We start from the raw sequence: 19,235 nt of genomic DNA on the forward strand, positions 1-19,235 counted from the left end.
GAAGTATTACATTAGAGTATTTGATATAAAATTATTGTTTACTAGCTTTTGCTGATTATATAAATTGAATCTCAGTTTAATGTGTATGCCTTTAGATATGATCCTTTGAATTGAAGGACAGAGAAAATAAATTGAGTCCAGATATGTTCGGGTATTATTTATCTCTTTGAAATTTTTAAAGAAAAATATTTAAAAAAAAAAAAGAAAAATTACTGTTATTTATAGAGTTTTAAGTCTTAGAAGTTGCATCATAACATTTATGTATTTTGTATACGATAGCAAAATACGAAGATCTCTATGCATTCTCTTACAATCCCAAACAAAATGATTCGAAACGACTACAAGGTTGGGAGCTCATTGATCTTGCTGAGGAATATAAGAGGATGGGAGTGCCAAATTCAAACTGGCAGCTGTCTGATGCCAACCGAGAATACAAGGTAACTCAGCAACATTTTTGTTTGTTTTTATTTAAATTCCAGTTAGTTAACATACAGTGTGATACTAGTTTCAGGTGTGCAGTATAGTGATTCTACACTTACATATAACACCCAGTGCACGTTACAAGTGCACTCCTTAATCCCCATCACCTATTTCCCCCATCCCACACCCACCTCCCTTCTGGTAACCAGTTTGTTGTTTATGGTTAAGAGTCTGTTTCTTGGTTTGCCACACTCTCCCATTTTCCCCCTTTACTCATCTGTTTTGTTTCTTAAATTCCACATAATGAGTGAAATCATATGGTATTTGTTTTTCTCTGACTGACTTATTTCAACTTAGCAACCTTTGGAGAAATTCAGAACATGTTAGTACCAAGATGGAGAGTGTCATAGTAGTGTAGTAAGTTGTCTATATATTGCTATGTACTGTTCTTGCATTTAATAAGTCTTAAAGTTTTTTAAAGGTGATTTTTAACCTCATAGTTTTTGAACTGTGTGTAGAATGGATATGTTTTATTTGATTTTTACAGATTTGTGAAACTTATCCCAGAGAACTTTATGTTCCCCGAATAGCAAGCAAACCAATAATTGTTGGTAGTTCCAAATTCCGGAGCAAGGGAAGATTCCCAGTTCTTTCCTATTATCATCACAATAAAGAGGTAAGAAAAGAAGATATTTTTTCTTTTTTTTCTTTTTTCTTTTTTTTTTTTTTACAAATGTGGCATAACCCCTCTTCAGGTTTAAGTGTCCAAATGAACACTCATTTTTACATAGGAAGGTCATTATTATAATGTTGCTGATAGAGAAGTGTTAGCTTTTCTCTTGATTACGTTTTGAAATTTTAAAATTACCCTGATGTATAGAAACTTTAATACTTTTCATCTTTCTTTCCTCCTCCACCCTCCTTCAGCCTTTCCTTTCTTTTAGTAGGGACTTGAAAATAATGAGATGAGTGAACAGATAGGTTCTTCTTTCCTGTGGTTCTCTTGATCCTGCTTATATTTGGGAAGAGAAGATAGCTTTGACAAACCAACTATTGAGAAAAAGAAGAGAGCCAAGGGTATTTCAGGCTCACAATTTTTATAGAAAGCACTTCTAATCAGAAGGATTTTGCGGTACGAAGAGGTGGAGGAGACATCTTTATACTGAGATGCTGTAATAGGGATTGCTCATTACAGCAAAATTTTCCTTTGTAGCTTGGAACAGTAGGTCACAAGGTACTATGTGTTAGATGCATTATATGCAAGAAGTCCCATGATAATTTTATAAGGTAGGCTCTGCTGATTACCTGTAACTTCCAACCTGTAAAGAGATGGTAAATCACTTTTCCTCTGTCAACAGCCAGCCAGTTGTGGAGTTTAGTTCTGACTCCCAATGCTTGTGACCTGATTTTTTTCTCAGGAAGCTTTTCAAATCTTTTCTCCCCAGTGTTCTGAAATTTCACAGTGAAGTCCTTGGTGTGTTTTTTAAAAATTCTATCTAGAAACTCACTTTTGGGAAATTACTTCTCTATTTCTGTGGTAACTTTCTCTCTTCTGTTACTTTTCTTTGTAATTGTGTTTTGTGTGTGTGTGAGTTGGCAAGTGGGCTTTTGTAAACCTCCGTTTTTCTTAATTTTCTCTATTTTCCATCTCTTTGTAGTTTTTAGAAGATTTCCTTGACTTTGTTTCCAGTCTACCCCTTTTTTTTTTTAATTTTTTTTTAAGATTTTATTTATTTATTTGAGAGAGACCACAAGTAGGCAGAGAGGCAGGCAGAGAGAGAGGAGGAAGCAGGCTCCCTGCAGAGCAGAGAGAGCCTGATGCGGGGCTTGATCCCAGGACCCTGGGACCATGACCCAAGCCAAAGGCGGAGGCTTTAACCCACTCAGCCACCCAGGCGTCCCATCCACCTCTTTATTTTTGCTATTCCATTTTTAAAAATCTAAGCTCTCCTTCCTATTTTCTGAACTTTTTAGATATTTTTCTATTCTTGGCTATGATGACTGGGTTCTCTGAAGATGTTAAGGGTATTTTTAAAAGAATTCTTTTGCTCCCCACATTAGTTGTCTGTTGCTCAGAGTTCCTTTTTTCTGTTTATTTTGTTTTTTTTGTTGTTGTTGTTTTTCATGTCCTGCAAGTATCTGATTCTTGGCTAGGCTCTTGTACTTAAAAAGTGAAGTACCACAAGCTTTTTAGAAGTTTGTGTGCAGGAGTGATCTCTATCTTTGGATTCTTTCTGTTGTTAATTTTCATCCCAATATGTGTGTTAGTTCTTTCTAGGATTCAAGTGTGGGAAGGTGGATGGGAGGATTTCACAATTTGTTTTGTAGGCTTTACTTCATCCTCTTGTTTTTGGGGGGGGTGGGGGCTGGTATAGAGCTTTGCTCCTACCTACATCTGTGCATATTGTCTAGAGTCTTCAGGTTAATCCTTTTCATAGAGTAAACTTTGTGTTCAGGGCAAGCGAAGATCTGGGAGCCTTAACCAGTCGCTATATGGATATTCAACCAATTCTATTTTCAGTTATACTCCAGATCAGGCTTTTAGAGGTACCAAATCCTAAGCCTTTCTGGGATTTAGCTGCTCAAAATGCTTATTATTATTGACTCCTAACAACTTGACAACTTTCTCTGTTCTGGTAAATTGATCATTACTAACTTCTCAATCTGTTTTCATGTCCTGAAATTTTGTTAACCTCTCTATTTTTCTCTCCTTTATCATTCTCTTTGACCTTTTAATTTTATATATTTTAGATGTCCCAATTAGAACTTTAGTTGGCTTTTAGAAGGGAGCCAGAGGTAAAAAGTAAAATTTTAAACAGAAATTCCTAATCTGTTTTTCATAAAAAAGTCATAGAGAATGATGACTGGTTATGGCCTCTGTTTGACACACCCATGTTTGTATACCTTGTTTATTGGAAAGCTAGGCTGAAAACAGATAGTCAATGCCTAACTTAACAAATGAGAAAGTATGTCTGAAAATAATTTTATATTTTATATTTCATTTTCTTCTATTTTATTTAATTCACATAGTTTTATTTTGTGTGTGAATTTATGTATACTTTTTTTTCCCCTTAATGATACTATGGTTGGAATGATGGGCTATGGTTAAGTTGGAGTTGGTATGGATGAGATTGGAGAAAAAGTATATGGGTCTAAATCTGCTAATCTCTTTTTAAGACTTGGAACAAGAGTAAATATCTAATCCACCATTCACTACTTCTCTAACAGATATTTTTGTCCTCTTAGATTTATATTTTAACACAAACTTGAATTAAAGTTCATTTTTCTCATTTTATATAAAGATTGCTGATTCCTAAATAGAGATCTGAAGACTTTTGGAATATAAAAGCTCAAATGTTACTACTTTAAAAAATCCTGTTCTACCTTTATTGATTAATCCCTTACTTGAACTTGAGTTGAAAGTATTTTGTAATCTGGAGCATAGCATGCAAGTATCTTAGTAGGATACATGATAGAGAATTGATGAAGTGTTGCTTCTTAGGACTTAAGATTTTTTTCATCAAACTACCTAAGGAGGCATTTCACTTTTTCAGAAGAGAATATTGGGAAAACTTATGTAACATCAAGATGTTCACATAGTGTTGAATTAAAATAGGATTTCAAAGTTAATGTCTTCGAATTGTCCTGCCAACTTTTAAACAGATTACACATTTGATTTGAACTTTTGTTTTTCTTTTAAGCGTTTTTTAAAGACATGTTTTAGACATCTTTGGATAATCTGTTGTTTTCTGTCCTTTAAAATTAGGCTGCCATTTGTCGATGTAGTCAACCACTATCAGGATTCAGTGCCAGGTGCCTGGAGGATGAACATTTGCTTCAAGCCATTAGTAAAGCCAATCCAGTCAATCGCTATATGTATGTCATGGATACCAGGCCCAAAGTATGTGTCTTGAATCTAGTACAGTCTGTTAATTTAATTATCTTTGTTACTTTAATTAATGAGAGTTGATCAGTTTGTCCATATTTAACCTGTCTGAATCCCAGTTTTAAATTAACTGAGGCTAATGACACTGAGGAAGGCAGTCTTTAAAAGAATACCAACTTAGGAGACCTGTTTCCCAGATAGTGATATCTTATGTCTTCTGATTTATGTATAAATTTAGAAAAACAGATTTTTATGTTGGGAACTCTTGATCGTGTGGAAGTCTTATGTTATTGTGAAGAAATAATAAATAGTGTGTTGTGAAAAATTAAAAAATCTTTCTAATTTTTTCAGTAGAATTTTTAATTGTCAGAACACTTCATGTTAAAATAATGGGCGTTAACTTGAAATATTCAAGAAAATAAGGAAAATAGTGAGTTAGAAAACATTGAACTAGAGAGTTTTAAATAGTGAACAGGAAATAGTTGTTCTGTTAGGCATCTGTAATGTTAGGTTCAATTTTTGTCATTGAGACAAATGTCAGAATCCCCTTTTCTTTTTATAAATACCGTTAAGCCACTAATTCATATAGGATCCTGAAACTAAAGTAATTAAAATCTTCAATGGTAATAGCTAACATTACTTTTAATTTTTATTATAGCATCGAATGCAGAGCTGGTGGGCTACACAAAAGGACATTGGCAGAATTATAGTGAGGATTTCTTCAAAAATCTGGAATGATGAGAAAATAAGAGAAATCGATGAGAAAAAGCGAGTGAGCAATATAGAGCACAATTCTAGGCAGCTTTGTTGAAAGGAATGGTAGCTATTTTAGAAGTTATTCTCATCATTATTCATTCTCACAAAAGATAATGGAGGAAACAAGATGAGATTAACTTGAGTAAATTAAGAAGTATTAAAAACTAGAATTTGATAATTTTTTATCTTGTTAATAAGAAAAGACTTTCTTAGAAGTCAAGAATGTTGGTGATATCTCTTGTAAGACAAATTTTATTTTTCTTCCTTTTTTAATCTGGTAGATTCAATGGTCAGAATTACTTTTAGGTGATAATAGATATAAAAGCTGGTTATAATACAAGTTTCTGAATATGAAGCCTGAGGATGATCTGTTTCCCAGGACCTAGTACCTCTTATCTGTATAATTGCCTTCTACACAGAAAACAGGCCTTTCTTAGATTGCTTGGTTTATACTGTTTAAACTTCAGCTTAACTAGTAATAAGGCGGAAGCATTTTAATATCTAACTCTCACCTTAGTCATCATAGGTGCTGAATAACCAGTGAGTCAGTAGGTAGAGTTGAACTTCCTTGTTACCAACCTGGGCCCCCATCTACTGAATGAAAAGCTACTTTGTCTTCCAATTTAGATTTTGTTTCAACCAAGTTCATAAGAATATTTTGTAAACTGTAATAATATACAATATGAAATCCAAGTCTGAAAAAATTAAACATACCAAATCTTAAATGAGCCTCTGATAGCATTTGATCTAGTGACCTACAGGCAGTCTGTTTTCTCCTTAGAGACCAATTTTAGCCCAGTTCTTGGAGGTGTATCAAGCTAGGGGGTTATATTCCATGGTATATATTGTGTGGACCTCCAGTAATTTTTAATATGGAGGCTCTCAGATAATCTGACGTGTATTTCAGATCTGATTTTTCAGGGTCCCTGTGGCTCTCTGAATGATCATGTGTTCCCCAGGCTTGCTCTGAAATGAATCTAATAGATTCATTCAGTAACAGGAAACTTCCCAGCTTGGCTCATCTCTGAATCATTTAGGATTCAGATGAGAGATACTTCTTTCTTTTTTAAATTTCGAAATATTACAGACATGCAGAAAACTGAGTAAAAACATAAGTGAATTAGTTTCATAAATTATATGTGGGGGAACTTCTTGTCTGACCTTTCCATTATATAGCAATCATGTTGTTACTTTATATAAAGTGTCCTTTTTTACTCTTAATAACATATGTGACACTTTGCTTATTAAAAAAATGGTAACATATTCAGTTCAGAGTTCTTTAAACTCTGCTAAAATGTAGTTTGTTTAGTATTTTCATGATTTTTGGTAAACTAGGTTAAGTGATAAAAGCAATTTGTCTCTAAAGTTCTAAAACTTTATATTTTAGCTGAATGCAATGGCCAACAGAGCAGCTGGAAAAGGTTATGAAAATGAAGACAACTATTCTAACATAAGATTTCAGTTTGTTGGAATTGAAAATATTCATGTCATGCGGTCCAGCCTTCAAAAATTATTGGAAGGTATGATTATTTTTTGCCTTTGAAGCAACTTTGTCTAGTCGAAATAAAATGTTAGCACATTATAAAATTTAAAATGATGTAATTTAAAATTTCCCTATATGCACATTCAAAAAAGTTTAAAAAAAAAAGGAAATTAATATTAATAATATTAATAATATATTTTACATAATGTATTAAAACATGTTAACATATAATCAGTATAAAAAATCAGTAATGACACATTAGTTTTTTTCCTTTAAGTCTTAAAAAATTGATGAGTACGTATTTTACACCGTTAAACCACATCTCAGTTTATACCACCCATGTGTCAGTTTGGGGAGTGGCTACTGTATTGGACAGGACAGTTCTAATGGTTCTGCAAAAAAAAAATGGTCACTATTAGATAAATATGCTTGCTTAGTGTGTACAGTGAAGATTAGTTGAAAATAACGCTTCGTTTAAGTATTAAAATATCTTTCCAGTTGTGGTGTGGAGTTTTAACAATTAAAATATCAGACTTTTAAATACTTTGAACTCCAAATTTTTTTTAAAAAAAGATTGGAACTTTTCTTTTTTTCTTTTAAAGATTTTATTTATTTATTTACTTGTCAGAAGAGAGAGAGAAAGGGGCATCTGGGTGGCTCGGTGGGTTAAAGCCTCTGCCTTTGCCTCGGGTCATGGTCTCAGGGTCCTGGGATCGAGCCCCACATCGGGCTCTCTGCTCAGCGGGGAGCCTGCTTCCTCCTCTCTCTCTGCCTGCCTCACTGCCTACTTGTGATCTCTGTCTGTCAAATAAATAAATAAAATCTTAAAAAAAAAATCTTAAAAAAAAAAAGAAGAAGAGAGAGAGGGAGCGCACAAGCGGGCAGAGTGGCAGGCAGAGGCATAGAGAGAAGCAGGCTCCATGCCGAGCAAGGAGCCTGATATGGGACTGATGTAAATCCCAGGATCTCGGGATTATGACCTGAGCCGAAGGCAGAGTCTTAGCCGTCTGAGCCACCCAGGTGTCCTGAGAGATTGGAGCTTTTTTTAAGCACAAGGAATGACAAAAAAAAAATGTACCTGAAAAATCCAATATTGAGGTCCGAGTAGCATCTTTTCATTTATACAGACTCTTTTTTTATTTTGTCCTCTTCCTCCCAGTTTACCCCAAGAGAACTTGAATAGGAGAAGTGGAGACGCTAGCCTCATTCTAATGAAATGTTTTTTTCCCCTTCATAGTCAATGGTACCAAAGGGCTTTCTGTCAGTGATTTCTACTCTGGTTTGGAGAGCTCAGGATGGCTTCGCCATATCAAAGCTGTTATGGACGCTGCAATCTTCTTAGCCAAAGTAACTCTTCGTTGTTCATATTTTGTTTGGGGATTTATAATCGTTAGGAAGGAATGAATTTATTCTCTTGGCTGCTGGTTGCTGGTACCCTTTCCAGTCAGAGAACTTTTATGTTTTACCTCTTTAATGAGGCTTACTTTAATTTGAGTTTTAAAAGATCACATAGCACTTCATGTAAGGACTTAAAAAGAAATCACCAGACACTTGGAAACAACAATTTTGGTTTTGTTTTTTGTTTTTTTGTGTGTTTTGTCTTGTTCTTTGGAAATTATGCTGTGACAGCATTATCATCACAGTCCTTGCTCTTCTGTGTAATGCAATACTTGCTAGTGTAGTTTTTGAATAAGTAGAATTTAACTGATGTACCAGAAATGTATTCTGCTGTAATCTAAGTATGTGATCTTTCTTTTCAGGCAATAATGGTTGAAAATGCAAGTGTGTTGGTACATTGTTCTGATGGTTGGGATAGGACTTCCCAGGTTTGTTCCCTTGGCTCTCTTTTACTGGATTCCTACTACAGAACAATCAAAGGATTCATGGTAAGGAGTGATTTGGCTAGACCAGTGATTCTCAAATAGTGATTTTTGTCCTCCCAGGAGACATTTGGCAATGTTAGGAGACAGTTTGGGTTGTTACAAAGAGAAGAGTGCAACTGGCACTTAGCTGGTAGGGGCCGGGATGCTGCTAATGTTCTATACGACAGAGGTTAGCCCCCATAGCAAAGACCTAACTGTCCCAAAGTGTGTGTAGTAGCTGTGGTTGAACAACCTTGAGTTGGACTGATTTCCATTTGTGCCATCTGTTTGACAGCAAGTTTTAAATTTAAAAGTTTTTTTTTCTAAAATGTTATAGTAGAAATATTCAGTATTTTCTCCTTCACTTTTATCCGACAAATGTGAGTGATGTAAAACAAGGCACAAATAAGCGTACTTAAAAATCATGTTCTAGAGCATACTTTCTGTTTAAAATGCCTTCGTTCGTTAATTGTAATTACACATTAGGAAGCATGTTTTATATCCGAAGATTAAATTTCTCATTGAATAGATTTTCTGCTTTGTGAAGCTAAAACCCTGCCTCCTGTTTTTTGTTTGTCTTTTGACACATGATCAGATTAACTTATGTTTTCAAAATTTACATCTTAATTCATGGCAACTAAAATAAGCGAAGAGATGGTAGAAAGTTTTCATTGGTTTAGAATAATGAAATGCAGTGCCATCTTACAGCAGGGCAAGGTTTAACATCACCAGATCCCTTTCAGCACCATTGGCACTAACATACTGAGTCTTGGACAGGCTGAATGGAAGTGCCACTAATAAAATTATGTGCAGCTTACCGAAAGAGTGTAAAATGAGGAATACTTTCTCTGCCATGTTTGGCTTTAATTGCTTGCTAGATATTCAAATGAAATCATGTAATAAATGCCCAGGGACGATGTGAGAGCTTCCCAGGCAAAAGGAACAGTGAGAACCAAAGCATAGCTCCTTAGGCTGAATGCAGGTGATGTGTGCTGGCTGGAGTTCAGGGTGTTAGAATGGGACACTTGGGAGCAGAAGGATATGGTGGTATGAAGGCTTCAGTAAAAGAAGACTGGAATTTGGCCTTTAACCTTTTCGGGTAGTGAGAGCCATTAAAGTATTTTAAATAGAGGAAACAGAAACTTACTTGGATCTGCTTTGTAAAAAGACAGCTTGGTGTTCTAGGTGGAGGGTAGTAGAAATGGAGGCTGGGACACCAGTGTAGAAACTGGTAAGATAACTCAGGAGAGAAAAGAGGGCCAGGAGTAAGGCCATACCACGTGAATGCAAAAGGTATATAGGTTCAACCTCCAGGGATGTTGAGAAAGTAGAATCAGTAAGAATTATTTCTGGTTTGGATATGGAAAAGAGAGGAGGCCTCTTCCAGGATGAATTAACATCTCTGGACTCAGTTGCTAGGATGGGTGGGCATTCTCTTGCTCCCTACTGAGAGAAGCAGAAGTCTAAATGCAATGAGAAAGATACTGAGTTGAGTTTTAGAGGTAGGTGTGTGGAGGACAGGCAGAGAGCCCACAGTAAAATCTGGAGCTCCAAGCCTGAAGACCACAGGTGTGGAAGTGGCAGAGCTAGGATTTGAGCCCATGCAACATGGTTCCAGATAACTGTATCTTTCCCTATCATTATATCGCCTCTGGAAAGATTTACAACAAGGAGAAGCTAAAGGTGGCTGTTTTTTTAAATCCCTGGCAGTGAGTACTACCTCCTTTGCTCCTTTTGGGGTGACTTTCTCTGTCTTCATTTTGTCCAGTGGGAATTTAACCTCCTTGTCCAGTGTGCACAGTTGAAAGTAAAGATCATGTTGCCTCTCGGTGCATCTTTGATGAGTCTTCTCTCCCCTTAGTTGTGGACTTTGTCCTGTCAGTCTTCCGGCCGATTTCTGGGTATTTAGGATGATTTGATAATTACCTATTTGTGTTCAGCTGACAAGACCAGCCTAGGATCCACCTACTCTGCTGCCATCTAGGTTTCCCCCCAAAGGTGGCAGTTTTGACACTGTAAAGAATGTACTTGGTGATTATATAATGAAATTATGAGATATGATAAATACTAAGAAGATATGTTGTATAAATTAGACTGAAAAAAATTAGAAGCCTATTACTTCAGTAGAGCTGTGACAGAGAAAATAGATAAAGATAGTCCATTCAAGAGGTTAGATATCACCATCTGAATTTGAATATACACTTTTTATTGGTGTTTTTATCATTCTTTTTCTGGTAAGTACTGTGTAAGTAATGTACAAGTAAGCCAAAAGGTTTAAAGCATACACCCCAGTCTACTACCCACAGCTAACTGTTAACATTCTGATTTACATTTTCTTAGCCTTCTTCTATGCAGATACCATCATTAGACATACAGAAATGTAAATGTGTTAGCACTTTATAACATGTAGTTTGCACTTAAAATGTAATAAATACAACCTAAATTATTTAAGTCAAAGAACTACTGTATTTCTTTTAAGTGTCATTTCTACCCTTTGTTATACCAATCTCTAATCCAGGTTCTTGCTATCTTTTGCCTGTAATTACACAAAAGTTTGTTTTGTTTGCAGCCATAAGTTAAAAGTGTAAATGCTGTTAAGATAATAGGACTCAATCCATTTTAAACAGAAGAAATTGAAAGTAGTTGTAAAATGGATTTTGCTTTTTCTCATTAAGGTTTTAATAGAAAAGGATTGGATCTCTTTTGGACATAAGTTTTCAGAGAGGTGAGTCATAGTTTTACATTTATATATTTTGTAAAACCGTTTTAGAGTGCCAAAATATTTCTGTTCTTCATGAACTTGCGTAGGTGAGCGTGCTATTGTTTGTTTGTTTTTGTATGAAAACTGATTCAATTTTTTTCTGTGATTTCTTTCAATTCTCAGACCTTTGTTAATTTATGTGGCAGTTTATTACCTTCCTTTTTGTCTGGATTGTGGTACTTAGAAGGTAATAGACCCCTTAAAGTTGTGGTTGAAAAACTCATAGATTTAAATTGTTTCAAATAAAAACATTATGCTTTTTTTATGACAGTAGATATTGAGTTTTAGGTTTGTGTGTGTGTGTTTAAATTTGACAATACCTGAATAATTGACTTCTTTCAGAGGCATTTTTAAAAGCTTGTACTTTCTGGGGGGCTAGGTGTGGCCATTTGGATGGTGACCCAAAGGAAGTCTCACCAGTGTTTACTCAGTTCTTGGAGTGTGTGTGGCATTTGACCGAACAGTTCCCACAAGCCTTTGAATTCAATGAAGAGTTTCTTCTTCAGATCCATGAACATATTCATTCATGCCAGTTTGGAAACTTCCTTGGAAATTGTCAGAAGGAAAGAGAAGAGCTCAAGTAAGATAGTTTGCATAAAATGGGCTCTTTTTTTCCTACTTGGTTGAAGTCTAACATAAATCATAGTGGAATATAATAAAATATCTTGGCAGTATATAACAGAACTTAATTTTATTGTGAAGATTTTATTGTCTGGTATTTCTGAAGCTAAGTACCCTCTATCCCTCATATCCTGAGGTTAATAGTAAAAACACGTTTTAAAAATTTGTTTTGAAATGAAGCGTACATACTGAAAAGTGATATGGCGTAAGTGTGAAGCTTAGTAAATCTGAAATTCATCCATCTATGTAACCAGCACCCAGAACAAGAAACCTTACCAACACCCTGGAAACCACCATCCTACTCCTTTCTATTCTGCATATATATTTAGAACAGAAAAATCTTAACATTATGTCATTTCGTAGAAAGTATTGGTCACTAAGCTTTAAGGTTTGGTAAAGGATTTAAAAACTGTTGGTTTTAAGGTAAAATGAGGCCTTATAGTTTTTCTCACATTTCTAAGCAGATAATTCTTTGGGGAAAATAGATCTATGTTGGCTGTAGTGTGTCTGTCCCTGAGTTGGGTCGCATACCTCTTCTTTCCTAACCAGTCTTGGTAATAGAGGTTTCTGGCTAAATTTTGATGCAAGGGAAATGTGGGGTAAGGCTGTGAGAAGTGATTAAATATAAATTTTTTTTAGGTTGGGTTTCTGAGTTTAGATTTCTTAAAAGTCAATAAAGAGCAGTTAGAGATTCTTGAATGTCCAAGTGACATATTAGAGAAGCTAAATCTGGTAGTAGTTTGAAGACAGCCACATATTCTCAACTCTCAGCAGAGTTGAAGGCAGAACTGAGAGCACTTGGAAGATTCTAAAGATGTGTAAAGGGAATTACAATTGGAACAAGAGTATGACAGAGGTGAACAAATCCAAGAGCATTCAGACTTTAGCTCTGTGCTATAGTAAATCACAGTAGTGTATCATAATTAGGACCAGAGGACTCTTTTTCTTTTTCTTTTTTTAAGTTTATTTATTTATTTGACAGACAGAGATCACAAGTGGGCAGAGAGGCAGGCAAAGAGAGAGGAGGAAGCAGGTTCCCTGTTGAGTAGAAACCCTGATGCGGGGCTCGATCCCAGGACCCTGGGATCATGACCTGAGCCGAAGGCAGAGGCTTTAACCCACTGAGCCATCCAGGCGTCCCAGACCAGAGGACTGTTAAGAGTACAGAGCTCTTTTAGGAATAACTCGTCTCAGTCTGGGCCACACATCCTCTTCTAAAGGAAGATGATAATAAAAGCATTTATTTCCTAGTGGTTTTTCTCTTAAGAACTTATTTATTGGTCATCTTAGGGGTCATAGAAAAATGATCAAACTCCATTTTCCCCCATAATCCTATCTATTTTATGTTTATTTGGTAAATATACTATCTAAACCATTCTACCCTTTATCCACTTACTTCACTTACTCTTAAGAGTTGCAGTATGATTGGCATCATTTTACTGTTGAATAATATTCTGATTTTTCCTAATTCCCTTTTTGCTACTCTCTCACGCTTAAATTTATCCCTGCTTTAATAATACATGTTACTACAACCCAGATATAGGGCTAAGAGAATGAGGCCAAAGAGTGATACCCGTGTCTGCTCTGTATACATGTGTATGGTGATTTGAAATAGGTATAAGAGACCATGTTTATGAAACTGTGAGTTGAAAGGAATCTATTAATGTGTATGCTTGTGAGAGAATGGTCGACCTGTGTTATATTCAGAGAGACATGGTTTTATTTATTTCATCCTTATAAGTGAAAGGAGTAAAGGGAGAATACACAATTCAGAGACAAGGTGAGGTTAGGTTGCAAAGAGAAGGAAAAATTAAAACTTAAATCTTGGGAAACAATTGCCTGATTTATAAAAATAAATATTAGCATCTGTGGAAAAGATCTTTGTTTTTCTCATTACATTAAGGTTAAAGGAAAAGACTTACTCCCTGTGGCCATTTCTCCTGGATGACCAAAAGAAGTACTTAAATCCTCTCTACAGTTCTAAATCTCCGAAATTTTCAGTTTTGGAGCCAAATACAGTATCTTTCAATTTTAAGTAAGTTGGCATCATTGAGGTATTAATACTTGATTTTTCTCAAACACAATTTATTGAGTTGTTGTTTTTTGTTTTTGTCATAAAGGTTTTGGAGAAACATGTACCACCAATTTGATCGAACATTGCATCCTAGACAGTCCGTGTTTAATATAATTATGGATATGGATGAGCAAAATAAACAGTTAGAGAAAGACATTAAAGACTTAGAATCTGTAAGTATTCTGAAGCGTCTAATGTAATATACTTGGAATATTAAATTAGTGTATTTCCTATGTTCTCTGTGTAAATTTGTATATATAGAAACCTCCTAAGTACATGACTGTTTCAAAATCAGATCTCCTCTGCTTTCAGGTTAGTTTGAATTGCTTTCCCTGAATTTTAGCATTGAAGTATTCGAAGTACAGTCGACCCTTGAACAACATAGGTTTGAAATACACGGGTCCACTTACAAGTGGATTTTTTTCGATAGAGTACAGTACTATAAATGTACTTATTTTCTCTTGTGATTTTCTTAGTAACATTTTTTTCTCTCACTTACTTTATTGTGAGAATACAGTATTAACACATACAACTTAAAAATGTGTGTCAATTGACTGTTTATGCTATTGGTAAGGTTTCCAGTCAACAGTAGACTATTAGTAGTTATATTTTGGGGGCATCAAAAATTATATGTGGATTTTTTATTGCATGAGGGGGTTGATTCCTCCGACCCCTGTGTTGTTCAGGGGCCAACTGTATAGAGAAAAGTAGAGATATGAACATAATAAATACCGGGGAATCTACCACTAGCTTTGTAAGATTTTAACATTTATCATACTTGCTTTAGATCTTTCATGTTTTTGTTCTAAGAAATGAAATATATTTGAAGAAATTTACCCCTCTGTAGCCCTCCCCATCTACTTTGGGCTGAATTTGTTGTTAATTATTCCCGTGCATATTTTTCTACTTCTACTATATATGTTTTTACCCACAATTTATAATACTATTTTATGTGATTTGAAATATTTTTATTTTATATTGAAGTACAAAGGAATATATTTTTATAAGGTATAAAAAAGCAGCAGATTATGAATGGCCATGTACCCCTCACCCAGCTTACAGAACTGTTTTGAAACTATATAAAGATGGTTATACTGTCATGCTTCATTTTATCCATATTGTTTTGAAATTTATCCCTGTTGATACATAGAGCTTTAACTCATGTGTTTTATTAATAACTACTATATAAAATTCTCTTATATGCATATATCACAGTCTGTTCAGCCTCTACAGAACATTTAACTGGTTTTCAGTTTTGGATTTCCATAATAACAAAGTAAGTTGAATGACTTTTCAATATTTATGGGCCATTTCATTTTTCCTGTTCTCTGAATGGCCTATTCAAACCTCCACTCATTTTTCTGTTGGTATATTTGCCTTTTCCTTATTGATCTGTAAAAGTTCTTTACTTCACAGTAAAGTACCAGATATTAATTCTCTGTTAGATATATATATAGATATAGATACATATAGATATATATCTAAATATATATCACTAGTGGTTTTGTTCAGTTTGTTCTCGTCTTTTCCATTTTATGTATGGTATGTTTTGTATAGATGTTATGAATTTTATTTTTTATTTATTTATTTATTTATTGTTTTTTTTTTTTAAGATTTTATTTATTTATTTGACAGACAGAGATTACAAGTAAGCAGAGAGGCAGGCAGAGAGAGTGGAGGAAGCAGGCTCCCTGCTGAGAAGAGAGCCTGATGTGGGGCTCGATCCCAGGACGCTGGGATCATGACCTGAGGCGAAGGCAGAGGCTTTAACCCACTGAGCCACCCAGGCGCCATAGATGTTATGAATTTTAATGCAGTCAGATTGATCAGTCTTTTTGTTTTATACCTTCTTTTGTATCTTGTTTAAAAAGTTTCTCTCCACAGTAAGACTTTCTGGTAATTTTTTTCTCTGTCATCACATATAAACAAAAAGGATCAGTGAGTACGTACTTTAAAAATCCTAGACAGTTGGATAACTCACTGTCGTGTCTGCCTGTCAGGCGGGGCTGTTCCTTAGTCATCTCTTGCATAAGAAGGTAATTAATGATTGCATGAGGAAACGATAGAAGGGTTGTATAAAAAGAGAGGCAGATCTAAGACATAGGTAAATATAAGCAGAGTGACCAGAAATCAGTCCAGGGATTTGGAGAGCATGATACTCTGCCAAAGAATACTTTTTAAAATCTTAGATTCTGTTTGAAAAAAAATTCTGTCGGGACACCTGGGTGGCTCAGTCAGTTGAGTGTCCAACTCTAGGTTTCGAATCAGGTCATGATCTCACAGTTGTGAAATAAATCCCGGAGTTGGGCTCTGCGCTCAGTGGGGAGTCTGCTTGAGATTCTCCCTCTTCCTCTCCCTCTGCCCCTCCCCTGCTCTCCTGCTCTCAAAAATATGTAAATAAATCTTAAAAAAAAAAAATTAAAAATATTTTAAAATTCTGTTGTGTTCTAAAGCTGGTTATGTTCACCTAACAAATCATTGTAAGAAAACCATGTAAGAAAGTTCTTCAGGTAAGTAAGTATGTGTTTGCTATATTATACAATTATGATTCAGGGTGAAGTCTTATATACCTTTCTTTTATTATAAAATACTGTCTTTTTATACTTCCTAGGTAATCTGTGCCTTTTTTAAATATCAAGACTTAATGATCTTTTGCAGTCAAGCATAATAACCATTTTCCACTGTAAAAGTTGTAAACTATTAGGATTCTCAACCATCTTACTCTTCTGCAGTAGACTTTATTTCTTGAGATTTAACTTTGTATTCATAAAGAGAGAACATTTACAAAAGCATGGTTTCTTCTTTCATCTAAGCTATGTTGAACATGTAGTGTGTGGAATTAGTAATTGTTTTCAAATTTGGATTTGTTCTAGAAAATTAAGCAATGTAAAAAGAAGCAAACAGATGGAATTCTCACCAAGGAGTTACTGCATTCAGTTCATCCTGAATCACCTACCCTCAAAACTTCCTTGTGTTTCAAGGAGCAAACTCTGTTGCCTGTGAATCACGCTCTTCGAACTATAGAGGGCAGCAACCCAGCAGATAATCGTTACAGGGAATATGCTGAAGAGTTCTCCAAGTCGGAACCTGGTGTGGTTAGCTTGGAATATGGTGTGGCCAGAATGACCTGTTAGATCCGCAGAGTATTTTCTGGACTGACTGTAATGCAAGACGTGGATTCTTGTGAGAATGATCTGTGCACGTGACCAAAAGGAATTTGTCTTAGAGCTTTATAGTTGAAGAAAGGATAATAACTGCTCTTGTGAGAGAAATAAGTCAGTTTAATTGCATTTCCAGCAGAGAATGACTTTCAGTTCTTTAAGAAATGAGTGGTGGCGGCGGATTCATTCAAAACACAATTTGCACTATATACTAGTGAATTGACATTTCTGTATGATTTATATGTTAAAATTACAGCCAAACATGAATAGCCTTCCTTAACTATAATTGTCAGGAAACGAAACTCGACAAAATTCTCCATTACTTAATAATTGACATGGCATGTACTTTTGATTATATAACTCTGTAACTATGGGTATTTACATATTTTGCCTATTAGTAATGTTAACGTTGAAGTGCCATGAAAAATACTTTAAGAAAGCCTTAAAATCTCGGTTTATTCTTTACCCTTAAGTTTTATAGCTAAGAGCAGGTTTTGGTTTTTTGGGTTTTTTTCTTTTGGTTAATTTGGAAAGAATTGCAATGTCGTTACTACGGGGGCTGCATGCTACAACACTCCTGTGGAAACAGATGTGCACGTACATTGTTAAGTTCATGGTCAGCTGCTCCCACGTCCATATTCAAAATTAACGAAACTGAAGGTTTTATTCTGATTACAGTTTATGCAGTACTACCTTTGATAACATTATTTACAACTTAGATTATTGATATCTTGAATATGTATAAACATATTTGAGTATCTTTTATGTATGGATTACTGCATCCTTTTAATTCTTACTTGGTGGCTTCAGTTGGCTTTATTCTTTGGATAACTGTGTAACTTTAAAAAGCTAAGGCTCTAAAACTGTTCTTAGATGAAATGAAGAATGTGTGTGTATACACACACACATACTGTTTTATCTTTCAGTGAGTTGCTCTTCCTAGAACAAACTCCGTTCCCCCCAAATTTGGGGGTTAAAAAAGGGAAGTACTGATAGTTTAGATTTTGCTTGGTTGCATGAATTTTAAAGCAGCTATTTCTATGTGGAACATTTTTTTTTCTCCGTTAACATAGGAATAAAAAAGGAAAATTAAGAATAGCCTAGTACAAAGTTAATGTTTAGCAAAAACAACTTAAATGCTAGGAAAAGTTTCATTTTGCCATGTTAAATTAACTGTTCTGTGTGCTAGTAACATATCTTTAAATGACCAAAAAAATAATAATAATAAGGCAAAAAAAACCCCAAAAAACAACAATTCACATGCAATTGATGGTATCACCCAGCTGGCTTTAAAATTGAAGGTTTAAGTAACATGACTGGCAAGAGGTATGATTCAGGAGTAGTAGGAAACCTGGGTAGAATCCCTAATGCTTCTCTTTACTGTACTTCTATCTATTATATTAGTTTTGAGCATAAATATCTTTTTCAAATGGAAAAAAAGCTTTATTGTATGAGAACTTAACTAATCTGTTTATTTTTCCAATGCTTTTGTGTAATGTATTATGTAATAAGAAAAATACTTCTTTTTAAACAGTAACAGAAATGTACCATAAAATATAGTTTGTGATTTAGCCAAGCCTATTTCCATACTTAAGCACTGGGACAGGAATCTTAATCTTTGTGACCACAAAGGGAAACTTTTGTGCCTTGTTACTTGGTTCTAGTTACTGATTATGGTTTTAGAATCTTCCATGGCAGACTTCTTATATTCAAGTGTTCTTTTGTTGTTGTTTAGTATCTTCAACTTCAGGCATATACATGTGTGTTTATGTGCTCACACATGGACTGAGAAGTCAGTTAACATCTTAAGTGACCTACGGGGTATATGTTGGCAAAAAGCAGATTATGTATATGTCTTAGAAAAATTTACATTCAGTGTATTTGGGAATGTATAGCATGTAAATTATTACATATTATTTAAAGGTAATTAAATGTTCATATTTTACTTTGGATGTTTTTCTTTTAAAAAAAAAACAACAAACGGGATCAAGTTGTGATTGGTTTTTTCTTTCCTCACTTAGGCAAATGGACCTGCACATTATACTAATCATAACACTATAAGGTTTAAGCAAGTCATTTTCCAAAAGGTTGACAATGTTGATAAGTAACAACGTATAAAAATAATTTCCAAAATATTAAAATAGGCATAGTGGGCTAAAAGGTACAGCAGATAGAGTTGATAATGTCACTTAATTTTCGTGGAAGGCAGTG

The 19,235-nt window shown here is 34.8% G+C and overlaps 1 protein-coding gene across 3 annotated transcripts in view; it reads left to right on the forward strand.

The window, feature by feature from the left end:
* The window catches only part of MTMR6 (myotubularin related protein 6), a 37,612-nt gene extending 18,643 nt beyond the window's left edge, over window positions 1–18,969 (forward strand). Inside the window, exons 4-15 of one of the 3 annotated variants that reach the window (XM_059144041.1) lie at window positions 280–437; window positions 968–1,096; window positions 4,187–4,321; window positions 4,965–5,078; window positions 6,450–6,582; window positions 7,783–7,892; window positions 8,306–8,431; window positions 11,083–11,132; window positions 11,548–11,748; window positions 13,693–13,824; window positions 13,910–14,036; window positions 16,737–18,969. In XM_059144041.1, the coding sequence (XP_059000024.1) occupies window positions 280–437; window positions 968–1,096; window positions 4,187–4,321; window positions 4,965–5,078; window positions 6,450–6,582; window positions 7,783–7,892; window positions 8,306–8,431; window positions 11,083–11,132; window positions 11,548–11,748; window positions 13,693–13,824; window positions 13,910–14,036; window positions 16,737–16,997 (1,676 nt within the window). In that variant the 3' untranslated portion in view covers window positions 16,998–18,969. The remainder of the gene's footprint in view (window positions 1–279; window positions 438–967; window positions 1,097–4,186; window positions 4,322–4,964; window positions 5,079–6,449; window positions 6,583–7,782; window positions 7,893–8,305; window positions 8,432–11,082; window positions 11,133–11,547; window positions 11,749–13,692; window positions 13,825–13,909; window positions 14,037–16,736) is intronic. The other 2 variants (XM_059144043.1, XM_059144042.1) reach the window with 2 other exon arrangements.
* The last annotated feature ends 266 nt before the right edge of the window (window positions 18,970–19,235 follow it).

The sequence above is a fragment of the Mustela lutreola genome, chromosome 13, assembly GCF_030435805.1.
Source record: "Mustela lutreola isolate mMusLut2 chromosome 13, mMusLut2.pri, whole genome shotgun sequence".
NCBI lineage: Eukaryota > Metazoa > Chordata > Mammalia > Carnivora > Mustelidae > Mustela > Mustela lutreola.